At 24.8% G+C, this 12,862-nt stretch overlaps 3 protein-coding genes across 7 annotated transcripts; 2 read left to right on the top strand and 1 right to left on the bottom strand.

Moving 5' to 3' along the window:
* Positions 1–565: 565 nt before the first annotated feature.
* Positions 566–1,830, top strand: LOC100865282 (cytochrome b-c1 complex subunit Rieske, mitochondrial). Its single transcript, XM_003697970.4, has 3 exons — positions 566–891; positions 999–1,176; positions 1,269–1,830. The coding sequence occupies exons 1-3, from the start codon at positions 675–677 to the stop codon at positions 1,558–1,560; spliced, it is 687 nt and encodes a 228-aa protein (XP_003698018.1). The 5' UTR covers positions 566–674; the 3' UTR covers positions 1,561–1,830.
* MED11 (mediator complex subunit 11) lies at positions 1,420–2,805 on the top strand. The gene is made up of 4 exons (XM_031919449.2): positions 1,420–1,858; positions 1,945–2,069; positions 2,136–2,276; positions 2,360–2,805. Exons 2-4 carry the CDS (start codon positions 1,994–1,996, stop codon positions 2,479–2,481), a joined length of 339 nt encoding a protein of 112 aa, XP_031775309.1. The 5' UTR covers positions 1,420–1,858; positions 1,945–1,993; the 3' UTR covers positions 2,482–2,805.
* RtGEF (Rho-type guanine nucleotide exchange factor) lies at positions 2,587–7,994 on the bottom strand. Of its 5 annotated transcripts, none has more exons than XR_015295008.1 (12): positions 7,409–7,989; positions 7,202–7,328; positions 6,924–7,101; positions 6,521–6,736; positions 6,238–6,436; positions 5,881–6,117; positions 5,709–5,787; positions 4,143–5,618; positions 3,477–3,711; positions 3,282–3,383; positions 3,112–3,196; positions 2,587–2,975 (listed from the first exon to the last, which is right to left on the bottom strand). XR_015295008.1 is itself a non-coding variant. In XM_012492765.2 (12 exons), the coding sequence occupies exons 1-12, from the start codon at positions 7,475–7,477 to the stop codon at positions 2,813–2,815; spliced, it is 1,815 nt and encodes a 604-aa protein (XP_012348219.2). In that variant the 5' UTR covers positions 7,478–7,994; the 3' UTR covers positions 2,587–2,812. The 5 variants fall into 5 exon arrangements, 1 of the variants encoding a protein (XP_012348219.2); XR_015295009.1 differs by having other exon boundaries at positions 7,778–7,981; XR_015295010.1 differs by having other exon boundaries at positions 7,202–7,312; positions 7,778–7,967.
* Between the last annotated feature and the right edge of the window lie 4,868 nt (positions 7,995–12,862).

The following is a 12,862-nucleotide window of genomic DNA, read 5'->3' as shown; positions in this document are numbered from 1 at the left end:
TATTAATTAAGAAATTTGTTTGCAAATCATTATTAAATATTGTATCTAAAAAGTATGATATTTATAATAATCACTTATAATATTATATTATATTCAATGTCTAATAATCTTAAAATTACATGCACTTAGGATTTACTGCAGACTAGAAATGCATAATATGACTATTTACAGCTTCAATATTATAAAATATTTCATTTGAAAAAAAAATTTTTTACGAATCATTCTGAAATAATTTTTTTATTCGGTTACGAAAATTAGCTTTCTAGATAAAATGTAGTTGACGAAAAATCTTAAAAAAAACGAAAGATGCCTTTCTTCAATACATAATATTATGGTCTTATTTTATTTAATTATAGATGTGACTAATATGTATTCCTTTTTGAATGATTAGAAGCGTCAAAATCAACCAATCAGACTAGTATTTTTTTCAAAGGATTTATTATTAACCACGAATAGCGTTATATATTTATGACAAACTCTTCGTTATTTTTTCTCTTTCTCTTTTTTTTTTTTCAATTTCTTTTCTTTTTGTGATGCAGTCGCACTCTCGATTATTTCAAAAAACAAATATGAATCACAACATGAAAACATAACAAAACACTAAATAAAACAGAATTGAAAACGCAAACGAATTCCATGTTAATAGGTGATGATTAATAGAAAACTAAACACAAATGTCGTTATCTTTCCTATCGATTTTCTCTCGATTTCCAATCGAAAACTGCTTGAACGCGAGTGTATTGACATTTTATTTAAAATATCGATATGCACACACTGATTTACCGAAACCAGACTTTCAAGAATATCGTCGAAAATCTCTTCTTAATTCAAATATATCGGCTAAACGAAGCACCGATGAACGAAGAACAGCAAATTATGCTGCATCTTTCGGTATGTTTTCATAAATATTTCGACTTAGTGAAACAATGAAATAGAAAGATTGCTTTCATTACCAAAAAAATAAAAAAAAAAAATTAACATAATATTTTTACAATTAGTGGCCGGTGTTGCAGCACTTTATGGGTTAAAATCTCATATATTACATTATATATTCTTTCTTGCCCCATCACGAGGCATTTTAGCGGAAGCACAAATTGAAATTAGTTTACGAGATATACCAGTAGGAAAAGTATCAATATTTAAATGGCAAGGAAAGCCGATTTTCGTTTATCATCGGTAAGGAATCATATATAAAGATTTTCATTAATTTAGTTTTATTTCAACTTCAGTTTTCAACCTAATATTCAAAATATATTAAAAATTTTTAGCTCCCAATCCATTATAGATCAAGAAAGATTAGTAAATATTGCGGAATTAAGAGATCCTGAAAGCGATAATGAAAGAGCTAAGCGACCTGAATGGTTAATTGTCATTGGAATTTGCACGCATCTTGGCTGTGTGCCAATTCCTAATGCCGGTATAATACGTGGTGGATTTTATTGTCCATGTCATGCATCTCATTTTGATGCAGCTGGACGTATACGTAGAGGACCAGCACCTACCAACTTAGAAATACCTGAATATAAATTTCTCACCGATGATACCATTCTTGTTGGCTAACTACCGTACTTGATATTTATCACTGTTCTTTTAATTACTTTTTATTCTATTTAATATTAATCTTTATTATTTATTTCTATAAAAACTATTTCTTTTCTTTCTTTATTATTCTTATATTTTTTACATATTATTATTATTATTATTATTATTATTATTAATATCATCGCAATATCTGTTAATTATTATCTATTATTATCTTCGTTGTCTTGCTTAAAAAAATATATAAATAAATAAAAATATATAGATGGCGTTAAAGCCACATTTCAACCATTTCATGTTCGATAATTTTCGATTGTTGGTTAGTGTTTTATTTCATAATTGAATTCCATGATTGAATTTTTCATTTTTTCTTTTCTATTTATATTTTTTTATATTTTTATTTAGATCAAACGTGATACTAATTCGTCATACTTCATTTTTAAAAAAAACCAAAATGACACCACCAATGGAAAGAATACAGATTCTTGAAACAATTGAAAAAGATATTATAGTGTGTTTACAAAGTGCAGGTAATCGACAAATCTTTATTTTTTTATATACATTGATCTTCGTATAAATAAATATAATTTGTATAGGACAAGCTTTCGTAGAGCTTAGTAAAGAAAAATCTAGTTTAAAACAAGCTGAAGCACAAACTCAACAATTTTTGAAGACATTAGGACATGTGGAATCTAAATTAAGTGAACAAATTAATTATTTAACTCAAGTTTCCACAGGTAAAATGGAAAGAAAAAAGTTTGAAAAAGTTCTAATAATTCATTTAATATATTTCTTTTTTTAAAATTTGTCTTCTTCTCAGGACAACCACATGAAGGTTCTGGATATGCCAGTCAAAAAGTATTACAAATGGCATGGCATAGGTTAGAACATGCACGAAGCAGAGTAAATGAATTAGAACGTATCAAAAACAAATCAAGATGAACATATCCAATCATCTTTCTCAATTATTTTCAATGTATCAATCATAAATGTTTTAATTGAAAATTATTAGTTTTTATATATGTACAAATAATATAAAACATTTAATTCATTTATAATAAATATATTTGTAATTTTCATGCAAACAACATAAGTATCTACAATGAATGAAAATTTCAAAAATTGTATTATATTAAATAATTCAATTAGTTATTTACGTTTATATTTTTCTTTACAAATAATAGAGTTACAAACATTTTAAAAAAAAAACATTCCTATTATATCACATTAAAAAATATAAATATAATAAAAATAAACATCAATAAATAAGCATTTAAGATACCGATCCATCCATTATACCAATACTACGCTTTATTGTAGCAGCTAAAGAAAGTCTTGATCGTCTCTCTTCATCTAATTGTTTTGTCAATAATGACATTTGTGATTGTAAATTTGTCATTTGATTTTTCAATGTCATAACTGTTTCTGATAATAACCTATTTCAAATGAATATATATATTAGATTCACATTTTTAATGATGTAATTTCATATATATATTTTTTCATCTATAATACATATATTATTTATATATATATATAAATTATAATAATATAAATAAAACATTAATTTACCGATTAGTATAAAAATCCCAATTTTCACGATTATTCATTAAAGATACTTTTTCTTGCATTTTATGTGAATCATATTCCAATATTGCTAAAATGTGAATAATATTCGAGATGTAAAGATTAATCATCAATTTAAATATTTCAAAAACAAAAAAATTTAATTCACAACCTACAAGTTGATTCTCCAGAATGCATGGTAAATCTAGCATTAACAGAAAGACAGTATGCCTCAATCACTTTTAAGATGATCGCATCTTCTTCAAATTGTCTTTCATCTGCAATAGGAAAAATTGATTATTCTTTGTATTAATATATATTGTATTGATATATATATTGAAAAGTTTAATATTTTATATTTATATCCCTACTACATGAACGTGATGAAGATAAATCCAAACTGATGTCAGTTTTATTAAATATTTTAAAAGCATAAAAAGGAGGTGCTGGTCGTAATGAAGCGATATTCCAAGGTGTTTTAATTCCTAAGGTGGAACAATGTTCCATGATTGATTTGTGATGTTGTTGTTGTTGTTGTTGTTGTTGTTGTTGTTGTTGTTGCTGCTGTGCTTGTAACTGCTGTTTCCCATTTTGTTGGCTGCAAATCTGGCAAAATGAAAAAAGAAATGCAAAATAATAATTCAATAATTCATCATAATTATAATTAGAACAAAATTAATTACGAAATGTATTATTCTACTAATCACATATTTTAAATAAATAATAAAAAATTAGAAATAAACCAACAGCATATGCAAGTTAATTTTGTCTAATTTAACATTTAACATTAATCTTGTTTTTCAATTATTTTATACAATACATACAAATGTTAAAACTAAAATTTACTTCACACAACATGGCTGTAAAAAAAAAAGCATATGCTTATGTGCACTAAGCGCGCGTATATGCATCTCTCTCTTTCTCTCTCTGTGTGTCATACGCGCGCTCTCAGAAGAACATAATTAGTATTAAAACAAGCAAAAACATTAATTAAATGAGAAAAAAAAAAATAAAACAGCCATGCCATGGAAGCTTGCCTTGATCTGAGCATCCAGACAATGGTATAAATTTCTTCAACCACCAATGGGCATATAGTCCTGATTTATATATTTGACTCGTTCCGTTGTAATTGTTTTTAACAATGGGATGATTTGGCTGAATTACTCTTCTTCCAACTTTTCGTACTATAGTTTGATGTATGTACGGTATAGGTTGCGTAAATCTTTTTTGCACTTTATGCTCATATTTATTTAAAGGTACATAAATTGTATTTATTTGTGTTTGTATTTCATTTGTAGCAAGAATATGCTTAGAATTATGATCTTTTATATTAGTTTTGCACATTGAAGGATCCTGAGCATTTTCAATATGCTTCGATAAACTGCACAAATGAACGCTATTTCTGGGAGTAGAACCAAAAGGTGATGTACAAACGCATTGATATTCAAATTTACTTTCATCATTTTCACTTTCGCTAGAATAGATTCTTATAGGATGTTCAACGTTATATTTATTATTGACATATGTGCATAATTTACAAGAAGAATTAATTTCAGATGAATTCAAGCGATAACTTTCAACCATTCCTGAATCTAATGATCCAACACTAATTACATTTGCTTGAAAATCAGATGTTTGATATATTTTTTTTGGTATATATGTTTGAAATTGGCAATAATGTTTATTAATGTTTGAATTACACATAAAAACAGATGAATGATGTATAGAATTTTTGGTAATCTGTTCATCAATGAATTCTTTTCCTTTCCAACACTTTATTGAATCTATATGCTTTTCCATTTCATTAAATGATGGATATATATCTTGATGGAAGTTAGAGCCAATTGGATATGAATGAATAAGATTAGTAAAACGTGATCGGTAAAGAGATTGTGAAAGATCAACAAAATTATTATTTATATTATTATTATTCATAAAATTATTAATTGAACTTTCAATACCAATAAATGGTAAACTTTTACTAATTTCACGTATGCCATTTTGTGTTGGTTCTGTTAAACATGAATCATGTGCTAATCCTATAGTACTAAGATCAATATCTTCTAATGCATATTTCACTTCTAGTATCAGAGTAGACTTACGCAACATTGTTTGTGTCGTTTCAACAGGTGAATGTTTCGTTTTAATATTATTTAAAGCGATATTCTCTGAATTTTGAGAACAGCAATCTTGACTGTTTGTTTGCATTGGATGAAGAATATATGTTGTTATATTAGTTTTTCGCATTTTTACGTTACTCATATCTGGTTTCAGAATGTATTGCAAATAAAGCAATTTTTTCAGAATTTCAAGACGTATAATTTTTTTCTTGACTAATTTTGCAAAATATCTTGAAAGACGAACATATGGAGGTAAATTGTAACTCACGCGTGATGTCATTGATGATTTTACAAGATTACTATTTGTTGTTTGTTCTTGTATTAAAAGTTTAATCCAACGCTGTTGATCTTCTTTAGTAGCACAAAATACAAGTATATTCTCAATCATGGGCCCTAAGGTAAAATCGAAATTTTATTAATTTTTAATGTTTCATTTTGAAACGAATAAATGGTTTTAATGATAAATAAATAAATATCTCTTGCCTGTAATTTCGAAAGTATTTCTTATTTCATCTGTATCTTCTATTTGAATAATGGTAATACCTGTTAATGGAAGTTTTCCCTACAAATAAAAAAAGTAAATTCTTTTATTTATATATATTTATGAATGGAAGATATAAGAAATATAATATATAAAGAAAAATTTTGAATATACTTCATAAACAAAAGAACTCATTCTTGGACTGATACTGAGAACTAAAAGAGTTGTTGGAAAAAGAACAAAATATCTATCTCGACGATCTAGACTTGTAGTTCCATTTGCCAAAGTGACTGAGCCAATGTAAAGAATTTCTCCAAGAGAACTTAATTCTTCTCCCTCCCATCCTTTAATACCACTAGTTAAAACTTGGAGTGCTAATTCACGTTGTTTTCGTATAGATATACATTGATCCTATACAACAAAAATATATGTATTACATCAAAATACAAAAAAAAACATATTACAAAAAATTTCAAACATTTTTAAAATTAAATATATAACATGTAGATAATATTGAATTCTTTAACTTACAGCTATTTCCCTATATACAGCTATACTGCGTTGAATGTCGCCTCTATCAGGATGATTCTTTTCCGTATACCTTTCCAATTCTTGAAGCATAGCAGAATATTTGTCCAATCTTCGAAAAGGTTTACTTAAACTAGTTGTTAATACTAATATACCCGGTGATATTGCTCCATTACATTCCATGAAATTATTCAATTCATCTCTATATAAAAAAAGTTTTACTAATTCTTTTTTTTATTTAAATAATCTAAATAATTATAAAAATCTTTTAATTTTTGTAACATACCTGTATTGATCTAAAATACATACAGCCTGTGGATGATTTCCACAATACGTTATATGAATAGATTTTAATTTTGGTGCTAATGTTAAAAAGAGATTTCCAACTCTCAAAGCACAATCTTGTGTTATAGTTGCTTCCAAGTTAGATAACAATAATTGATGTATTTCAAGAACTTCATGTATATTACCTAAAAGTTGCTTGTATTCTTCTTCTTCTAATCTAAAAATTTAACATATAAACAATTTTATTTTTAATATTACAAATTTTCAATATTATTAATAAATATACATTTATGTATATACAAAAATAATATGTACAAATAAATTAATAATCAATAATTAAATAATTTAATACATATATTTTATAATTATTATATATATATTTTATATATATTATATAAACTTACATATTAGCAGATTCTAAAGGATGTAAAAAATTATTTATTAAACCTTGCAATTCTGCTACATTCACTCTTTCAGAATCTATTAAATCCTTTAATACAATATCTCGATTTAATTTTTGATGCACAGGGGATTCTTGCAAAATTTTTTCAGGAGAAGTCTTCATAGTTGAAATATTATTTTCTTTGAATGAAATAAAAATAAATAAAATAAAAAAGTAACAAAAATATAATAGAAATTATTTGATGAATTAAAATAGATTATTTTATTTTATGCATAATACCTGAAACTCTACATTCCTTAACATAATTAGATGGAAACCAACCAGTTTTGTCATGCAATGTGCCTTCCCACCAGCCTTCTTCATCTGTTTGTGTTATTGTTATTACATCTCCTTTTTTAAAACATAACTATGATAAAAATATAATAGTATTTAGAAAATCAAATTATAAAAAAATGATAATATGATACAATAGAAAATCAAACATACTTCATCATTATTTTTTCCTTTAAAGGAAAAAAGTGCAGTTACGAGTTTTGGCATATCAGGTTTTGACATGATTATTAATATAAATTAATAAAGAAAGAAAAAAACAATTCAGAAACAAATTTAAAAATGAATATATAAAAAACATAAACAATCTTTAATCAAACAATTTCATTTTACAAAAAAATATCTCTAATTTTATTTGCGTTTCTTTTTTATCAATTCATATGTATCATAAAATTTGAAATAATATAATCTTGAATACATATTCATTGAATATATGGTTTAAATAATATTTTTCAATTTTCACAAAATTACGATTCATATTGCCATTCTTGAATGTTTAATTGCATTTTTATTTATACGTTTCACCTTTGTTCTTGAATCATACGATTCGTATTCTTTTCTGATTACACGTTACCGCATTTGATTTTATTCAACAATTAGTTTAAATATACTTGATGAATTATTATATACAAAAAAAAAATTGAAATTATTCAACAATGTCATTGAGTATTCATCTAGGAAACAAAGAGGTTAGTCTTACATTCAGTTGCAACTATTAATATCTAACGTATACATTTCATGTATATGTATATGTATATGTATGTATATATGTTTCAATTTTATGTATTACGTAATGTAACTATTCAACTTATATAAATAAATAAGTAAACATATATTACGTACATATATATTTATGATATCTTCTTTTTTCTTTTTTATTTTTATGTAATATCCTGTTATAATATTTTATAAAAAAGAAAAATTTCAAAAACTTTTTTTTATGAAATTAAATATCAATACAAATTTGTTGTATAAAATTTATATAAAATTATATAATACTTACCCACATAAACAAATATATACTATAAATAAATACATATGAAAAATATATGATATAAAAGATAAGTTTTTTATAGAAAAAAATAATACGTAAGTAAATGAATTATATAAATGAGAAAATGCTGTACTTTTATTGTACCGAATTACATGCATATGGTATTACTTACATTCGCGTTCTTAAATATTACTAATATATAGCTATGATATTTTTGAAAACAATAGTTTTGATTTTTATCTGATTTTAATACGTAATAAATTCGCAATTATGATGTTAGCAAATATCTATTTTCGACAATATATTTTTTCTTGATTTTATAATTTATAGTATATATTACATACTATATAAATTAAATGAAAAGAAAAAATGAGCATATTGTTGACGCATCAATATAATAATTCGGTGAACACAATCAATCTCATAATCAATAAGTTGAAAATAGAGAATGTGCAATACAATTTTAATAAAATGATAATTTTTTTTAAATATATTGGATATACGTACAGACAGAAATTCAAATAGAAATAAAAAATGTTTAATGATTATATTATCGAATTATTATCAACGTTTTGTCATGGTCATTATTATCGCTAATACGGGCATCATATGATGAAAAATCGGGATCATAAATTCGATCGAACTATATTTCTCGTTGTATCCCGATTTTCCGTATATATATAATAGAAATCATTTTGCTAGTAATAGTCAATATGCAAATAACATTGTTTAATAACACTAATAACAAGTAAAGACAATAAAATTGGCGCGGTTTTACTACGCACACAGGTACAAGGATATAATATAACATCGATCGAAGAAATCGCCTAATCGGAAGGCTCTGGTCCGCAAAATATGGGTATTCGTCGGTGTATCCAATCGCATACATACATACATATATACTTATATATATATTTGTATTCACGTTTGTCAAAAAACAAATAAATTACTTATCTCATTTATTTGTTTTCTTCTTTTTCAAAATTTTTTCAGCTGTAGAGAGCAATACACGCGATCCATGTCATATTCTAAGAGACGGTACTCGGGTCCTTTAAACAAAATTCATTGATGTTGATGAATTTTCAATTAAAACCGACAATATTATTCACGAAGGATCCTTGAAGGTTTATGTTGATGGACGGATAATCATCAGTGAACATTATACTTTGTTTTCTTTCTTTTTTTCTTTTTTTCTTCGCTCTCTCTTTTTCTTTTCTCCCATCTCTTACTCCCTCTTCTTTTTTCTTGCTTACATGCTCATCAACTTCTGCTCTAATGAATTACTTTTTTACTATCGCTCCTATCTTTTCTCTTCGCATATCTTATTTCTTATCGAATTGGTCCTTATAATTACGATCAACTCTCTCATTCTATAAATTCTTTAATTTGAAATATTATGTACGCGCATGTTACTAACGTTTAACGTCGCTGCTCTTATCATTAATATGGTCTAAGAAAAGAGCAGAAGACGATTTTTCGTTGAAAGAGAAAAAAATGAAAGTAAAAGAACATACATGCGCATATGGAGGACGTTTGCTCGTATTAGAAAATATAATTTGTATCGCAAACAATATTTTCGAAGAAACAAAACATTTATTCGTCAATGATATTGTTCGATATTTGAAATCGAATGAAGATCAGTCTCGTGCGCGTGTTTTGAAAAATTACAAGTTAAAATTCGAAAAAGACAATTAGCGCGGTTCTTAACCACTAATTATAATCGACTAATTATGTCATTCATGCACTCGAAATATTTGATACGTTCGTTACAATGCCATGCATTAATGGCGATCTAAACAATTGCCATAGCTCGTAGAAATTTTTTTTTACTTGATGGACGGGAAGTTATTATAAGAATGGTATAGACCAAGGTAAAATTGTATACTTGAAAAGTATAATACACGCGATTTACGGGACAGTCTTCCAAAAATCTACTTACATCATATTTGCAAAAGCTTATAAGCAAATAAAATTTCACACGTGTATTACACTAGTGCAATATGTTTTCTTTTTTAAAAAAAGCTTTGTTTTTTTTTATATATGTTTAAAGACAAATTTATCTCAATGATATATCAATTCATTCTAACTTTTGATAATTATATAGAAAAAGATATACTTCATAAATTTCGATGATTTTCGAAATGTTATTTTGAATAATTCTTTCCTATACCGCTACTTAATCTTGAGATATTCGCGAAACATTGTATTATAATTTTGTTACCTTATATGTAACCTTCTGTAGTAGCAAAAGTAACAGTAAAATGAAACTTATTGTTTATAGTTTATATATATAATACTATATATTTATATAGTATATATATAAACATATTATAGCAACAGGCAATCAAAATATATAACGGATAAAATATTATTATCATATTTAATATTTATCAATAACAAGCGAGAGAATGATAAAGTGATAAAAATAAAATATAAAACAATTTTTCAAAATGTCAATGATAGAACTTATAAATTAATATTTTATTCATTGATTTTAATGATTTTAAAATATAATGTAAAGGATATGATTTTAAGCAATTCTCTATTTTCTACATAATAGCGGTTAGTTTTTTGAGTTAATAAAAAATTTTTCATATTATATCATTGAATTCTATATATGTCTGTACGTCAATATGCAACTTTAAGAGCAGTTAGGATATGATTTTTATTATTAGAACAACAAATTGAAGAATTATGGATTTATATATAAAAATAGTTTTGATCCGAATTATTGCAAATTCATAATTTACGAGATATTAACAAAAAATTTTTGCTACTATTTTATTAAATTTTAATCTATATCATTTTATCTATATCTATATATCCATATATCCATGAGAATATAAATCAATATACGATCATTGTTTATATATCGTATCTATACATATGATGCCCGGCTTTTAAAATAACGAAATTAATATATAGAGAGAAATTAGACATTTTTTTACGAAAATAAATATTCTGAAATGTAATATGCTTTCAATTGATATGAAATTAGAGAGGAACTGAATAAAAAGAAATGAATCTAAAATTTTAATTTCGGGTTATTAATTTTCGAAATATTAAAAAAATTTTGATTTGATAATTATTTAGAATAGGAAAAACCTCACTAATTTTTATATTTTTTGGAAATCGCAAAAAATCATAAAATCAATATTTTGAACAACTTTTTTCTTTAAATATATATATCATCTTCGTATATTATCGCTCTTAGTTTTCGAAATATTTGCAAAAAAAATTATTATTATTATATTATATTATTATTATTATATATTATATTATTATTATATTATTATTATATTATTATTATTATAGAATTTTTTTTATACATTCGTAACTGTATGCGATTTTCTATAAATATAAACAACTAAAATATATAATTAGTGAACTAATAAAAAATTATTATATATATTATTTTATATTAGATTTAAAATCTTAGTTTTAAATCTAATATCGAACTTGGTCAAAATTAAAATATAAAATAATTCTAGATAAATTATAATAATCAATGAATAATCATCCAAATTTCGATTTTTTTTTCGTTTCGGTCATTCAAGGATCTGAAAAATTTATATAATGCTCCCGGCATTAGATTTGAGATATTTTAAGCATATAATAAATATCTATAAGCAAATAGATTTTTGACCAGTCTACTCATTATATATTTTGGATGCCATCCGCTGGAATATTTATAAGAATAATAAATGATTGTAGACTCACACACATACATAGTATAAAATTTCTTTTATACATTTACTTATAATAACAATCTTTTTTTATCTCGAAAACTAAGAGTAGCGGTAGGAACATATAGAAAGAAAAAAGTTTTTTTAAAATAAAACGGCAAAAATCTTTCTATTCCGAATAATTAACAAAAATTTCAATACAATATATTAAATTCTGCCTTCAGACATATTATGAAGATGTATTATCTTCGTAATAATAGTCGTAATTTAGTGTTAAGTATCAAATAATTAATCACAATAATATGACGATAATAGCAATAATAATCTTAACATTTATAAGATATTGCATAAGTATCGGCAACGCGTGACTTCTAAGCCAGCCTAGTAAGGCTCAAAATATTTTAAAACCAAACTAATACTTTTTTATCTCCATGATAACACATTTATATGTTGCTGAATGTCTTTCACTGAAATAAAATAGCTAAAAAAAATAATAATGAAAATAAAAATCATTATCGGCATTGGTAACTATCTATAATCGGGAAAAAAATTTGTTCTAACCAACTCAATAATTCTGTCAATAAATCTTAAAATATAATATAGTTTAAAATAATTGCAGATAAAAAATAATCTTAAGCAACTGAAATTACGATAATGGATTTTATTTGAAGATACTATTTACTTTAGAACACACTGTGAATGAAGTATCGCTATTATATTATGTTATCAACCTATATATCAATCTATACTCGATAACGATCCATAGAAAATGCAATGATAATAAGCATTTAATGTTAATTATATTTATATTATACCAAAAATTTTATTAATATCTTAGAATAAAGTATAATATGCGATTCTAAACGATTGAAATTTTGAGGGATCAGAGAAAGATTCCTGAATATAAAATTTTAGCTTCGAATTTTTATT

This window comes from Apis florea, unplaced genomic scaffold (assembly GCF_048593485.1).
Source record: "Apis florea isolate Af1SG1 unplaced genomic scaffold, ASM4859348v1 contig_3803_pilon, whole genome shotgun sequence".
Classification (NCBI taxonomy): Eukaryota; Metazoa; Arthropoda; class Insecta; order Hymenoptera; family Apidae; genus Apis; species Apis florea.
Note: the sequence above shows the minus strand (reverse complement) of the source record. Positions and strands in the feature narration are given on the sequence as shown.

Bases quoted from the DNA above. Each gene is read 5' to 3' on its own strand.
- LOC100865282 (XM_003697970.4), top strand. From the start codon at position 675: ATGTCGTTATCTTTCCTATCGATTTTCTCTCGATTTCCAATCGAAAAC. The intron at 892-998 runs GTATGTTTTCAT...TTTTACAATTAG, and splicing joins AAATTATGCTGCATCTTTCG to TGGCCGGTGTTGCAGCACTT. The intron at 1,177-1,268 runs GTAAGGAATCAT...AAAAATTTTTAG, and splicing joins CCGATTTTCGTTTATCATCG to CTCCCAATCCATTATAGATC.
- RtGEF (XM_012492765.2), bottom strand. From the start codon at position 7,477: ATGTCAAAACCTGATATGCCAAAACTCGTAACTGCACTTTTTTCCTTT. The intron at 3,197-3,281 runs GTAGGTTGTGAA...TTCACATTTTAG, and splicing joins GCATTCTGGAGAATCAACTT to CAATATTGGAATATGATTCA. The intron at 2,976-3,111 runs GTAAATTAATGT...CATTTGAAATAG, and splicing joins TGGGATTTTTATACTAATCG to GTTATTATCAGAAACAGTTA.
- MED11 (XM_031919449.2), top strand. From the start codon at position 1,994: ATGACACCACCAATGGAAAGAATACAGATTCTTGAAACAATTGAAAAA. The intron at 2,070-2,135 runs GTAATCGACAAA...TAATTTGTATAG, and splicing joins AGTGTGTTTACAAAGTGCAG to GACAAGCTTTCGTAGAGCTT. The intron at 2,277-2,359 runs GTAAAATGGAAA...TCTTCTTCTCAG, and splicing joins TTTAACTCAAGTTTCCACAG to GACAACCACATGAAGGTTCT.